This window comes from Coptis chinensis, chromosome 3 (genome assembly GCF_015680905.1).
Source record: "Coptis chinensis isolate HL-2020 chromosome 3, ASM1568090v1, whole genome shotgun sequence".
Classification (NCBI taxonomy): domain Eukaryota; kingdom Viridiplantae; phylum Streptophyta; class Magnoliopsida; order Ranunculales; family Ranunculaceae; genus Coptis; species Coptis chinensis.
In genome coordinates, this window is record NC_141458.1 from 243,296 (window position 1) to 257,284 (window position 13,989).

At 36.8% G+C, this 13,989-nt stretch overlaps 2 protein-coding genes across 3 annotated transcripts; both read left to right on the forward strand.

The window, feature by feature from the left end:
* Positions 1-501: 501 nt before the first annotated feature.
* On the forward strand, positions 502-7,051 carry LOC147506968 (uncharacterized). The gene is given in 11 exon segments (XM_086599696.1): positions 502-834; positions 1,020-1,063; positions 1,497-1,623; positions 1,905-2,019; positions 2,022-2,036; positions 2,416-2,999; positions 3,798-4,137; positions 4,363-4,618; positions 4,846-4,938; positions 5,200-5,643; positions 6,404-7,051. Coding segments are annotated over 11 exon segments (2,553 nt in total). The 5' UTR covers positions 502-647; the 3' UTR covers positions 6,752-7,051.
* Positions 7,052-9,607: 2,556 nt separating this feature from the next.
* Positions 9,608-13,881, forward strand: LOC147506969 (nuclear transcription factor Y subunit A-3-like). Of its 2 annotated transcripts, none has more exons than XM_086599699.1 (7): positions 9,608-9,924; positions 10,041-10,106; positions 10,800-11,185; positions 12,144-12,256; positions 12,330-12,401; positions 12,931-13,101; positions 13,189-13,881. In XM_086599699.1, the coding sequence occupies exons 3-7, from the start codon at positions 10,879-10,881 to the stop codon at positions 13,561-13,563; spliced, it is 1,038 nt and encodes a 345-aa protein (XP_086455825.1). In that variant the 5' UTR covers positions 9,608-9,924; positions 10,041-10,106; positions 10,800-10,878; the 3' UTR covers positions 13,564-13,881. The 2 variants fall into 2 exon arrangements, with proteins under 2 accessions (XP_086455825.1, XP_086455826.1); XM_086599700.1 differs by having other exon boundaries at positions 9,661-9,924; positions 12,934-13,101.
* Positions 13,882-13,989: the final 108 nt, after the last annotated feature.

Below are 13,989 nucleotides of genomic sequence, written 5' to 3' on the forward strand. Positions count from 1 at the left end.
TTATTTTTTTTTTATTTTTAAAAAAAAATTTAGACGGGATGTTTTATTCTGTCCGGAACATTTTTAAAATTTTTACGTCCAGACGGAATCTAACATCCCATCCAAGATTAATATTCACCTTTGCATTTGGCAGTCTCACCTTAGTTTTTCACTAAAACAATGAAAAATATAGAAAATACTGCCTACGTCGATGTGAATAATAGTCGAATACATTGGAAATGCTCTTATTGACTTGAAGAATACCACAATAATAAAAAAGAAACAAATCAAATTCCACATTTTTGAGTCCAACACTCCAACACACAATTTATTTATCTCAACATTAAAATAAATAAAATGAATGCTTATTAAAAGTGTTATTATATAAAAAGTGTCCAGGGTAAAAAAAAAAAAAAAAAATCAATATTCAAAACCCTTGCTCCCAAAAAAAAATACCACCTCCACTTTCCCTCTATCTCTCTCTTCCTCTTCTTTCATAAATAATAATAATAAACCTCTCTGTTGGGGTTTTACTTGTAATGCAAACCCTAAAACCTCCTCAATTCAATTATAAACATTGATATCAACAATAATAATATTAATTAGGGTTTTGTTTCTTCTATCTGTTAATCACCCACAAAAAAAAAAAAAAAAAAAAAAGAAGTTCGATGGTGTCTGGGGATTCCAAAGAGGTGGAAAATGGTTTAGTTGTTGAGCTGACAGCTGAAAATGTTAGGAAAACAATTGAATCGATTAAAGAAATAGTTGGCAGTCATTCTGAAGCTGATATCTATGCCATTCTTCAAGAAACCAACATGAACCCTAATGAAGCTGCTAATAAACTCTTAAATCAAGGTTTGACTATTTTCTTTATCTTATTTCATCATTGGCCTCTTTTTTTTTTCATAAAGATTTTTTTTTTTTTTTTTTTAGTTGTCAAGAATCGACATGCATGCATAAAACTTTTTGTTATCAATCAATTGATTTGACAATATGAGTAGAATAAACACATGCTTACAACATGTTACCTTTTTATATAGATCCGTTTCATGAGGTGAAGAGGAAAAAGGACAAGAAAAAAGAGGTATGTAATGTACAAGTTCATACCATTTATCTTTTTTGGGATTGCTGAATGTGTGTTATGAAGCCATTTTTGGTATATTGGACCTTTTCGAATGGAGTGGACTTAAAACCACTGATCAGTTGTAATGTGTGTTAGTTAAGTAATTTTCTTGCGTTGGTTTAGAAAAGTAAGGAGATTCTTAAATGTGAAATGTCAAACACATTTACTGATTTATTCTAGAGTTTTTGAAGGAAATGGTGTAGTAGCACATCTTTTCAAGTATATGGTGATTAATTTTAATTTTGTTGATAAAACCCTGTCTAAAATCAGTTGTTACCATTTTTCAATTTCACACTGCAGAAAATGCTTTGTCTTTCTGGAAAGAGCTTAGCTCCCTGTTTTAAATTTGAGGTTGTATTATTTGTTTATTTGTTTATTATTTTTTGGTTCTCAGAACACAGCTGTTGTCAAGGTTCCTTCAGAACCGAAAAAATTAACAGAGCAAGCACAAGGGACGAATTCTAATACAGTTGCAGATCGCAATGCTAGAAGAGGAGGTTATATCCGAAATTCTTTGCCTGGTAATAACATACGATAATAAATTCATTTTTCATTACAATTTAATATCTAAGTCGTGCCTTTTGGTATCCCAACTTTTGTTTTGATTGGTTAAAACTGTCGTTGAAACCTTTGGCCTTTTCCGATGGCGTCTGTAGTTATCATTCTCCATTCTTTTCTCCTCTCAGCTCTAATAAAACTTAATATGGTTCTTTTCAGTGTCATTAAATTGAATTTTTGAAATACAAACTCAGTTTCTGGTTTTTTCTTGTAGTTTTGACGGATAAATTCTTACTAGATGCAGGGATTAGCCGAGAGTTTCGTGTCGTGAGAGACAACAGACTCAATCAAAATACTCATATGGAAAAAAAGCCTGTGTCAGTTCAATCTTCTTCTACTGCCCGTGTGCCAGTAATTGAAATGTTCATGGTAAAAGGTAAGTGTATCGTGTGGGTCTTTTGTATCTATGTTCCTATTCTTGATTTCGGTTCCGATTGGGATCATATGATGTCAGTATACTCAATGGTTTACATATTATGCAAAAGACTTCTACCGTATCGTAGTCATTATTTGGGAGGTTTCAATATCCTTTTATTGTTGCTATAAAGTTGTTGTTCTCTCTTCTTTGATATACCGGATTGTAATCCCAATGCCAAGAAAAGCCCTCTTTAACTAAGCCCTTAACCAAACATGATGTCGTCCTCATATATTTCAGCGTATAGCTAATTGTTAACACTTTGGCTGTTTGAACGTATTGTGGGGTTTTTCTGAACGTTAATGAATACACTAATATATTCTGCTTCCTCCTCCTGTAGACCTATGAGGACTCCAATTGATCAGAAACATATAGGTCCCAGAAACTCAGAGGGTCAGAGGGCATCTATTACTGCAAATGGTCCATCTCTTTTGGGCCCTGGACAAAATCACGATGCCAAGTCAAACATCACTTCCAGGAGAGGAGTGTCAGAAGAAAGCCGAGCTAAAGTCCTAAACTCAACCTCTCAGTTGCAGGGACCAAAGCCACAGAGTTCTCAACCATCTGCTACACTGGCATCAATCAATTCTGTAGTTGGGCTGTATTCGTCATCTTCTGATCCTGTTCATGTGCCATCTAATTCCAGGACATCAGGTACTGTTGGTGCTATTGGTATACGCCGTCAGTCTTCTGAAAACTCAACTAGACATCCAACTGTGCCAAGCAATTCTTTGTCAGCGCCAGTCTCGAGAAAGGATGCCAATTCAGAAACATTACACCCTTCTAGTGCTGTAGTGAAGAGTGATCAACTCGTTCAGTCATCTGTTTCTGAACCTGTTGTTTCTAGCATTCCCGTGGGCAAATCTTCCGTAAGCAATCAGTATGTTGGCAAACCACATCAACAGCTAATGGGACATCAGAAAGGTATGGTATCTCTGACTCGGAAAAACAGATTCTGCAAGTAGTATTCACAAACAGAAATTAGTCATGTTAATTATTGAGGCAACTATTGACAGAACATTGCATGGAGTCTTAGTTTAATGTGTAATAGCCCGAGAGGGAATGCTGGAAGGCACCTAGCCTTTAAGACTGATGGTTTGCCTGAGGTGCTTTACTCCCACATTTTTTAAGCTACGACCAAGACCCGGGGTTCTTTACTCCCCCTTTAAAAAAAAGCGCACACACAACCAGCCAACCCCATGAGTGATAGCTCAGTGGAAGAAAGCATCTGCCTTGGAGTGGTCTGGTCTTCACAGACTGGTATCATAGAAGGTGATGTCCAACATTTTAGTTGTGTAACATGTAAAATCTCTATCAAATCAGAAAAATAAAGTTTGAAACATGTTTCTGGATTGGAAACAATTTTAATGGAACTTTTTTATGCCAGTTTGTAATGAATGACCATTTTGCCGAATGATTTTGAGGAACATGTTTGAGAAAGCACTGAGCCTCAGAAACAATTTTAATGGAACTTATGCCATTTTTGTCATTTTACCTTTATGAAAACATATTAAAGCATGCTTAGCCACTTAGGTATTTCTTTTGTCAAATGGATATTAAAACATATAAAATGTGGAGTATGAACCAAAGTCAAGTCCCATGCTGACGAGCAGTTCGAATCGTTGGATGGGGACCAAGCAACTATGTCACGATTTTTTATGATTTTTTTTTTTTCATCTTTGTTATTAAATCTTTGTGGTTTAACAAAGATCTTTAATGCAGCTCTGCAACCGAATAAGGAATGGAAACCGAAATCGAGTAAAAAGTCTAGCTTTATCAATTCTGCTGTTATAGCAACCACTGCAAACCCCCATGCGGATCCCAATGACAATTCTACAAACTCAAAGAAGGAAGCAGATCACTTACAGGAGAAGTTTTCTAGAGTGAATGTCAATGAGGATGAACATGTAATCATACCACTGCACCTTCGAGTTCCTGAGGCAGATCGCACCCAACTGACATTTGGTAGTTTCGGTCTGGAGTTTGACTCTGCCAATAATTTCTCATCTGGGTTCCAAGTGCTGGAAAATCAACAGCAATTTACTGGTGAACCTTCATCAAGGTTGGTGAATTTTTTGGTGACCTTATTTTCTTGTCTTTCCCAATCTTCACTTTTGTTGGTGCCAAATATGCTTTAGTGTCGCTAAGATTCTTCCACATGGTCATTTTACACATCTGCACTACTTGAGTGGTATATAAGAAAAAAATATTTGTACGCTACACGCTTGAAGAGTGCGACCAAACTATTGAATATATATGACACTGATTATACTTATGTGAATGACAGTGTTTCAGTTCCTTCTGCCTCCAGTGAAGATGTTAATCAGGTAGATTCACTAAATGGCCATGTTAGAAATTCTGGGTCTGCTTCTCCAGCATCAACCGCAGTTTCCGAGCATCCATCGCCTGGTAAAAAGGAATCCCCAGGTTCAGGGAACTTGGAAAGTTATGCAGATATTGGGATGGTTCGAAACGATAGCCCATCCTATACTCCAGCTGAACCACAACAACATCAAGATCCTCCTGGATTGTCAGGCTTTGTGGTTAGTTCTTTGACAAACCTAGAAATTCAATTCCAAGTTTTGAAAGCTACTTTAAATGTAATGAGCACGGGATGGAATAAAACATAGATGGTCTTTCTCATGTGTTGTTGTTTATGATTTATACTTGACAGCTTCTATTAGTTCATAGTATTTAATATTAGGGATAGTGAGTTAATGATATTATTATGACTCTTCTGTTAATGATTCTTCTTATGTCTTGCAAGCAGGCATATGATCATCAGACTGGTTATGAAATGCCATTTTTCAGGCCATCGATGGACGAATCAATGCGTGGCCAAGGTGTACCATCTCCAGGAGAGGTGAGTAAATACTGTGCGTGTGTGTGTGTGTGTGCATCTTCACTAGCTTCCCGCATTCTTGACACACCATTGCACATCACTCCCACATCGAATATTAGATGACGGGGTTAGCAAGTTAACTGTTCATTACACAGTATTTGAAAAGAACAGTAAGGAACAATCAAATAAAAAAACTTTCCAGTATCAGCCTTATGTTCACAAGTAAAAATGTAAAATCATGAATTATGGCTACATACTTATTGCGTGCTCTTTGAATAACAGGCCTTCAATTCACATGTAGCAAACAGCATACCTGCATCCTCAGTTGCAATGCTTCAACAGCAACCAGTTCCTCAATTGTATCCACAAGTTCATGTCTCTCATTTCCCAAATTTCATGCCGTACCGTCAGTTCCTCTCTCCAGTTTATGTGCCACCTATGGGTGTGCCTGGGTATTCTAACAATCCTGCTTATCCTCATCCCTCGAATGGTAACGGCTACTTGCTGATGCCAGGAGGTAGTTCACATCTTGCCCCAGGTGGCCTCAAGTATGGAGCATCACAATATAAGCCAATTCCTGCAGGCACTCCAACAGGGTTTGGAAGTTATTCTAATCCGGCTGGATACACTCTTAATGCCCAGGGAACTGTTGGAGGTGCTACTGGTCTTGATGATTCAACCAGAATGAAGTACAAAGATGGCAATATATATGTTCCAAACCCACAGGTAAAGCATTTTGTTCTACTTTCTTTTCCTCATTTTTCAAAAGCGTATATAGATATCAAAGTAGGGAAAGAGAAAAGTTTGATGGACTACAGTTAATTGTGTTATGATGATCCTGGACTTCTCTAGCCAACATTAGCCCACATATCTATTTACGTATTTAGGCCATTTAGTAGCTGAGATTGCAAACTTGTAGAAACTCATTTTAGTGTATATAAATTTCTTATTAGGTCTAATATAAAAGATACAAGTTTCTTTATCTCACACCTTTTCTGCTTTGCAATTGAAATGGATAATACACAAGGCCCCACTCACCCCTCATTGCATTCATTCCAGGCGATGAACTTAGACAGGTTTTCCTGCATTTGTGACTCGTAATCCTTAGGTAGATAATTATTTCTTATTTACGAAATGTTTTTCATAGCATGTTCAAACCTTCATTTTGCTTTTAAATAACCAAAATTTTGTGTTGAAAGAAAAAAAATGACAAATTGAAAGTGAACAATGTGTTTGTTAATGGTTTAGCATGTAACTTAGATCATATAACACCATACAAATCTATGCATGTCTCCTGATCCCGAGGCAATTAATAATATCTTTTAAAATATGGCGTTCATATCATTGGTGAACCAAACATTTATGTAAAAGATTTATGCCATAGGTGTATGTGTGTGTGGTACATTTGGGTATTAGGCAAAATGACTACCACAAGCTCAATATGTTTTTCTTGTTGTGTTCCTTTTTCTTTGGGATGACCTAACAGGCGGAGACTTCTGAAATATGGATTCAGACCCCGAGAGAGCTTCCAGCAGGCATGCAATCTGGCCCATATTACAACATATCAGGGCAACCTCCGCATGCCCAATACATGCCATCACACACCGGACATGCTTCATTTAATACTGCAGCCACACCCCAACCCACACACATGCAATTTCCTGGTTTGTATCATCCTTCTCCACAGCCGTCTGCTATTGCCAACCCTCACCACATGGTCCCAGGCGTGGGCAGCAATGTCGGAGTGGGTGTTACTGGCGCTACACCAGGAGCTCAACTTGGTGGTTATCAGCAACCTCAAATTGGTCACCTGAACTGGAACTCAGGCTACTGAATGAAATGCCATTCCTGTTCCCAAGTAAATAAGGGTTGGAGTTTAGCATCTTTGTTTAGTGAAATGGAAGCAACTATATGATTGGTCTTATTTATACATGGAAGGTATGTTGCTTTAGGTTTTGGCGATACTTGACTTTCCCACCAAATGTGATTCTATTTGGCGCTTTTTGATTGCACAATGTTGATTTCCCTGATGTAACCCACAGCAAAAAGTTAAGCTAGTTATCAAAAAGTTGCTCACTTTTAGAATGTCTAGGATCAGATTTCCTGCTAATCAAATTCAAGTATTCCTGGTGTCTACAGTTTCCCAACATAATAAACTATATAAGTTTTGTGGACAGAACTAAACCCTTCTGTAATATGCATTTTGTTACGGTTTTGGTTCCACTATCAGTTCTATATGTTGACACTGGTAAATTTTTCTCCCTAGTTTGAAGGTTGTCTGAGCTAATGCACTATCTTCTTCTTCATGTAGTCTTCCATTTACCAGTAACTTTGATACTGTCTTCTCACAATTTAGTATCCGTTCCTTAATAGATGAGAACTTTACATATCAAAGGTAATTAACCAAGCTCAAAGTTTGATGGTTTGTTCAGATGGCATGGGAATTTAAATTTTATTCTATGCAGATGAATAATTCAGGCCGTTTTTATACCTTCTTAAAGAAAAAGTATTTTAGTATGTACTTGTGATAGTTTACGTGTGAAGTTCCTTTATATTACATTTTTCTGACAATTTCTCAAGAACAGCAGAACTTTCCAGTAGTATATTAGCGGCAACTTCAGTTGGAGAGGGTAACTGATGGACAAAAATTAACATCTGAGTATATTAAACCGGCAAAAATGTTGTGTTATACTACTGAAGTGTCACTGATATAGCAAAGAATAGAGCATGTTGATTTCACATTTACGATGTTTTAACCAAACTTCGACAGATGTGTCTTGCATGAGTACATCAGTATTTCCTTGTGGTTGTGTGGAGAATGCAGAAATAACACTGATTTAGTTTGCTGATTCTAAAGTGGAAGGTTATAAAAGTTTAATTGTAGACATCTGAATCTGCTACGTAATCTTTAGCTACTTACTGTTGTAAATAGCACACATGGTATTGCTGTGAGAATTCACCACGATGCAGAGTTTCTTTCGGCTGAAGTTAACTTTTGTGCCTTAGTTTTTAAGATGGATAAAGACCAGCATTTTAGAATAAGCCATTGGGAAAGTGGATCTTGTGGAAAATAATGATTGTAAGACTACTTATCCTTTCGTTTATATATTGATCAATGTAACAATACTTCAAACTGGGAACAATGGTAAGGTAACAGAGAACAAGGATCTTCTGAATATGCTAATATGAGAACAAGGTGTACGCATATGTAGATATGGATTCATCCATGCATGAATCAACTTTGAGGATCCAATTTAATGAACTATATTTTATTATTTTATAGAGGAGAAAAACGTACTTGAAATGTTAATGGCAGATGTGAAGGATGAACATGGGAAAAAAGATTGCACAGAACATTGGCAATGGTCCTGTTAAAGATTTGTTCACTGTTTTTCAAAGTACTCAAAGATAACACCCTTGGGTAAGAACTAAAAAGAATTTGACTCTACGCATCTAGACAGGTTCAAATCGTTCAATTGAACGCTTTCTATTCTTAGAGATAATAAAAAGCTGTGTTGGAGTCTTGGAGAGTTGGAGATAGTCCTATGCTGGCGCATACCATACTTGAGAAAAAATTCCCATATTTTTGGCGACCCAATAGTAGAGTTGCGCACTACTACATGCCTTGATACTTGATAGTGCTTCATGGCTGCACGCGTTGTCTTGATTGTCGCCTGCTTGGACAGTTACACGTATCTACAATCCCAACCATTGTAGTTTTATTTATTTGGGCCCAAAATGGTACGCTAAGCAGTAGTTGGGTGGTGGAAGAGCGTCTAGGCTGTTTTTTTCCTAATATATATATAGTAATACACACATATACTACAAAAAACGAAGAAAATCATTTACCATAACTCAAAAAATAAACACAAACAAATATACTTATTACAAAAATGCGTAATAATTGAGGAGTATTGACTTCATATAAAAATATACTCTTTGTTATAGTTGGCATATAATTTACATTAGACTTAAGTTTTTAAACTCATTCAAATCTTAAACCTATCCGGACTTTTATTTTTCGACATTTAATCATTCAAAAAAAAAAAATGACTAGACCGCCTAGACCTGCCTAACCTATCTAATCGGTTCACTTAGATCCGTCTAGTCAGTCTACCAATTTTTTAAACAACTAGGGACTAGGCGAGTCAGTTGGGCACCGCCTAGGGCCAAGAGACCTCATAATGCCAAAAGTAAAAAGAAGTCGAGATCTCTACAACCAGGTACAAAGATCATCTCTGTAACCGTGTTATCTCGCCGTTGATCCGAATCCGAGATGTGTGTGTGTGCCTCGATACCTATGTGTGTGTGTGTGTGTGTGTTACAGAGATCAAATCTCAGTACCCGGTTATAGAGGAACCGGTCTCAAGTAAAAAAGAGATGACCTCCATTTCAGATTTTAGTACTCATCATTTTGTTTAAAACTTTTTTTTTAAATGCTAGAAAAGCACACACCTTTTTTTGTACAAACAAACTTTTAAAAATTTTAAAGTTATTAAGGGTACTACGGAAATAAGATAGACCTGAATCTAAAACTTCTAGTATTTGGGGGTGAATGACTATTATATTATTTATCATCGTTTTAACCTTACGTTTTAAAACTACGCTTTTTTTATGAAAGTACCCAAGAAGGGCGGCTGGAAAACTTACAAGTATTTAAAGTAGATAGAGTGTAGCAGTGTGCATTCTTGTTACTTTAATGACAAAAAAACACAAAAAAAGGTGGTGAGTTTTAAATTTAGTAATGAGAAGTGATGGTAGACTTGTTGAAAAGAGTGTGATGCTACGTTTGAGTTTAATACAATGTAGTAAAAAACAAACACAAGTAAACAAGCCAAAACAAAAACAAATGAACAAAGGGCCGGTGTTTTAGCAGCAGCAGCAAAGTCAAGAAAAGGAGATATCATATCGAGAAGAGAGCAGAGAGACAAGGTTTGAAGAAAGGAGACATGCTCTCAACTATCCCAACATCATCTTCTCTTCATTACTTTACCAACCCCTTCAAAGGTATGTTTTTTGCCAGCTTCTTTTATATGTTTTTTCTTATCCTTTACAGCTTCTTGTTACTATGATTTTTTCTTAAGTTTAATTTTAAGTGATTATCATGGGGCCTTTTCTTTCAGGTTGCTTCTTTTTGTGAGTTGAAGTGATCCATTGTTTGATATGACGTGATCATTGATCAAGCTGTGGTAAGATTTGATGGTTTTATTTTCTACTTGTATTTTATTTTGCTTGTTATGTTTCTGTCTATATCCATCTCATTTTTAACCATTACCAAACACCAGAACAAAATGCTTCCCAGGACTTTGTTTATATCCTCACCAATTCGTGCAAACTAAACATATACAATAGTAAAACAAATTAGTATAGACCAAGAGTTTTATTGGTTGTTGGCGTCTTCAAGATTTCTTACTAAGTTGTGTTTGGTACACATTTGATCAATTCTATTCAGTATTAAGCTTTTAGGGGATTAAGGATGTTGTTGTGTTTTGGTATAGTTCCAATGCTAAATTCGCGGCATGGAGTCTAGAGTCGATCCCTTCTTTCTTTTTTATACATGTAAATTGAACGGATACGAAGTATCCAATGCAACGCGGCGATATAGCAAGAAGTGAGGCATATGATCTTCAATGTGTGTCGATTTCGTATCTGGCCTAGTGTTAAATATGGAGTGTTGATCCAAGATAGTTTTCCAGTTACTTTGTTAATTGTAGCAAACTTTTTATTCAATTGGCATCACTTTATACTAAAAGATCAAGCCTAGAAATACTAAATGATGTTCTAATTCTTCCATCAAATATTATTTTCATATTTGGTTAATGGTTCATATTTTTGGTGGCTTTGTATTGCATGAATCATCTGTTTCGTTTTTCTCTGAGCAGGGATCTTTAGAGCCAGTGGAAATAGGTCTTTCAAACTACTAGCAAGTGCTTATAAGAGTTTGCTTTATAGATTGAAGACATGGTAAGAGAGTTAAGAAGAATGCAAAGTTTTCTCAAGAAAGAGTCTGTTCAGAGTTCTGTTCATTCAAGTGTTCCTGGTGTTGTTAACTGCTCATCATGGTGGGCTTCGACTGAATCACAAGTTCCGCATTCTTCCCTATCCAACAATCTCAGCTTGAACATGGATTCTTCTCCTAACACCTATCATAATGTGAAGCAACTGCAAGGCCAGGACTCATCTTCGACCCAATCAACTGGCAAATCCCATCATGAAATGGCAACTATGAGAGCCACCCCTGATGGAAACTGCAATTCAGCTCATTCTGGTACGTTTTACATATATTTCATTCGTGCAACCATGTTGTTCTAATTATATTTTAACAACCAAACATATGTATACAAAATAGTGTGTTTTGCTACTCTGTTCTGATAAAAGGTTGTGGTACTCGACAAACTTTCCTAGTTGTGGTGTTGTTTTTTACCACACTAGAACTTCTTTTCCATCAGAACATCAGCAGTGTTCGGTGTCAGAGATTTCTTTTTTTCAGTTACATTCACATTTTACCATGTTGTTGAGCCATTTGGATATGTAATTTACCCTAGTTATATCTAATTCTGTTTGAAGCTGTCTCTTTATTTTATTTTTAAAAGAAGATTTGTATGCCTTAATTTTCAAAGTAATAGATGTTATTTTATCTCCCTAAATATGAGGTGGAAATTAGGGTCAGCAGGTTTCCTCTTCTTGATCTCAGATTTATGCCTAGGGCTAATTGGTCAGAGGGAACAAAATATTTTAGAGTTTTGAGGGCTCAGGAATTAGTATTGGCTACTAACTGACAAGTACTGTACGAAACTTCTGTATGAAAAGTTCTTACGTATTTAAATGGGTTCTCAAACTGAAATTTTTGTAGTGGCAACTTGAAATCGTACTTTACCTAGGCCCTGTTTAGCAACTTCAGTGCAGCAGGCGTTATGTAGTCAATGGGAGTTGCAGTAATGTAAAGTGTAGACTGGTTGATAGAGTAGGACTTATGGTTAGACAAATGAGTATTAAGATCGGAACTTGAATAGTAATGTTGGTAATTGGTAATATCAAACAAATGAATAGTAATATGAGTTAAACGTTAGCAAGGTCTGGAAAAGCTGACTTAGTATTAATGTAAATGATTGACAACCCAAATGAATCCTGCTCAAATTTTGTTCAGGGTGATAAATTAAGTGGATATTTTCCTTTATGGTTTGATCAATATATATATCTTACATTTTTTTAACTCACTAATTCAGATTATAATAAATCTTATGGGACACAAGTGGAAGGTCAGATCCAGACAGTGTTTTCACCTGGAACTTCGAATTTGCCTTTCCTTCCACCACAACTTGATTATAGCCAGTCAATGGTAAGTTACTGCGGTCCACCTGGTAAGTGGTTTGCAAGTCTGATAGTTATCTGATGTTTGTCATCTTTTTTAGGTTCACATGCCATATCCTTATGCTGATCCATATTATGGTGGCTATCTGCCTGCTATAGTGCCTCAGTTTATTGTAAGTAACATCACGTATCCTGTTTTTACTTACTACAGACTGTTTAGGTTTGTATCCTGTCCCTGATATCTGTGCCTTAACAGAAGAAATTTGAAATCCATACAAGAATATCTCGTCCTCTCATATTTTTCCAATCTTAGTTGATGGAAAGCATTTGCTCTTTTAGTCAGCAAGTTGACGGCGAGTGAAATTTTTATGCGGATTAGATCTTTTATGGTATATTGGTTTCGTGTTTTACTATATTGATGTGTTGATGCATTTCTATTTACAAGCATTGCTTGTCACTTTGAAAAATGTGATTTGGTTTTGGTTCTTCAATTGGAAAATACTATGGTAATAATTTGAATGAAATGGCATTGAACTGTACAACAATATCATTCACTCGACAGGCATTCTGATGTATCTTTTATTGGTTTTTGGTTAACATGTGATAGAACATTTGAATTGAGTGGTTTCTTTTCCGGAGGATGCTTTGGCTTTCCTATTGTACCTGTCTCTCTTTTTTGATGTACTTAATGCTCGATTTCAGCAGATGAATCCACAATTTGTGGGTATGGCACCTGCACGAGTCCCACTTCCACCTGATTTTGGAGAGGATGAACCCATATATGTCAATTCGAAGCAGTATCGAGGGATACTCAGACGAAGGCAGTCCCGTGCCAAGCTCGAGGCTCGAAACAAACTTATCAAAGATCGAAAGGTATGCACATTCTTATTCCAGCCAATTAAGAAATTTGGTCACCAGAATTATCTTTCCCTAAGGGGTCCTAGTTCCATTTATTTGCAGCCATACCTTCACGAGTCACGGCATCTCCATGCATTGAATAGGGCTAGGGGGTGTGGTGGGCGATTTCTTAACACAAAGTTAGAGCAATCCAAAACACCTTTTACAAATGATGGCGAGAATGCATCATCAGAGTCTTCTTTGGTTCAGACGGGTGGAAGTTTCTCAGGCTCAGGAGTTAGTCAGTCAGTAACTGGCAATATGGAGAGTTATATAACATGTTGCTCTGATATTTCTAGCATCTCCGATAAAGACAACATGCACCCACCATCTAATCCTAGGTTGTCGGGATACCATCCTCCGATGGGCACAAACATTCAAGATGGAGGTGGTATTATCTGCAATGGTTCCCAGCGTCGAGTTCTTGCCATCCAGTGAGGTGGCAAATGGCCACGTCAAGTCTTCAGTTTTGTTGCATGCAGGCATGCATGACTGGTGACAGATGAAGCACAAGACGTTGGTCTGGACAACGGGCTGTCTGGTGATTGGCAATTCATCCTTGGCTTTGTTATTATGGTTATTTGATGTTATCATGCATGTTAGCTTTTGGGATAACACAGACCAAATTGAAGAAGTACCTGCGAAGTGCACTTTCGAAAGATCAAGTGCTGTTGACATGTTCTCTTTCGTTATTACTCTGCACCTTAACGTATTGGAATTTCTTCACATTTAAAATTCATGCTACTTGGACATCAATTTACTTATTTGTTGAGATCGATAGTCACCGTACGTGGCTGCTCATATCCAATGGGTTTTGAGTTTGGATGCTCAAAAGTTTAAGAAACAAAAAAATTGGAACCAGGG

What these genes read in the sequence shown, in the direction of transcription:
- LOC147506969 (XM_086599699.1), top strand. Translation starts at nt 10,879, where the DNA reads ATGGTAAGAGAGTTAAGAAGAATGCAAAGTTTTCTCAAGAAAGAGTCT. An exon ending in CTATAGTGCCTCAGTTTATT is followed by an intron (nt 12,402 to 12,930) that starts GTAAGTAACATC and finishes GCTCGATTTCAG; the next exon opens with CAGATGAATCCACAATTTGT. An exon ending in AACTTATCAAAGATCGAAAG is followed by an intron (nt 13,102 to 13,188) that starts GTATGCACATTC and finishes ATTTATTTGCAG; the next exon opens with CCATACCTTCACGAGTCACG.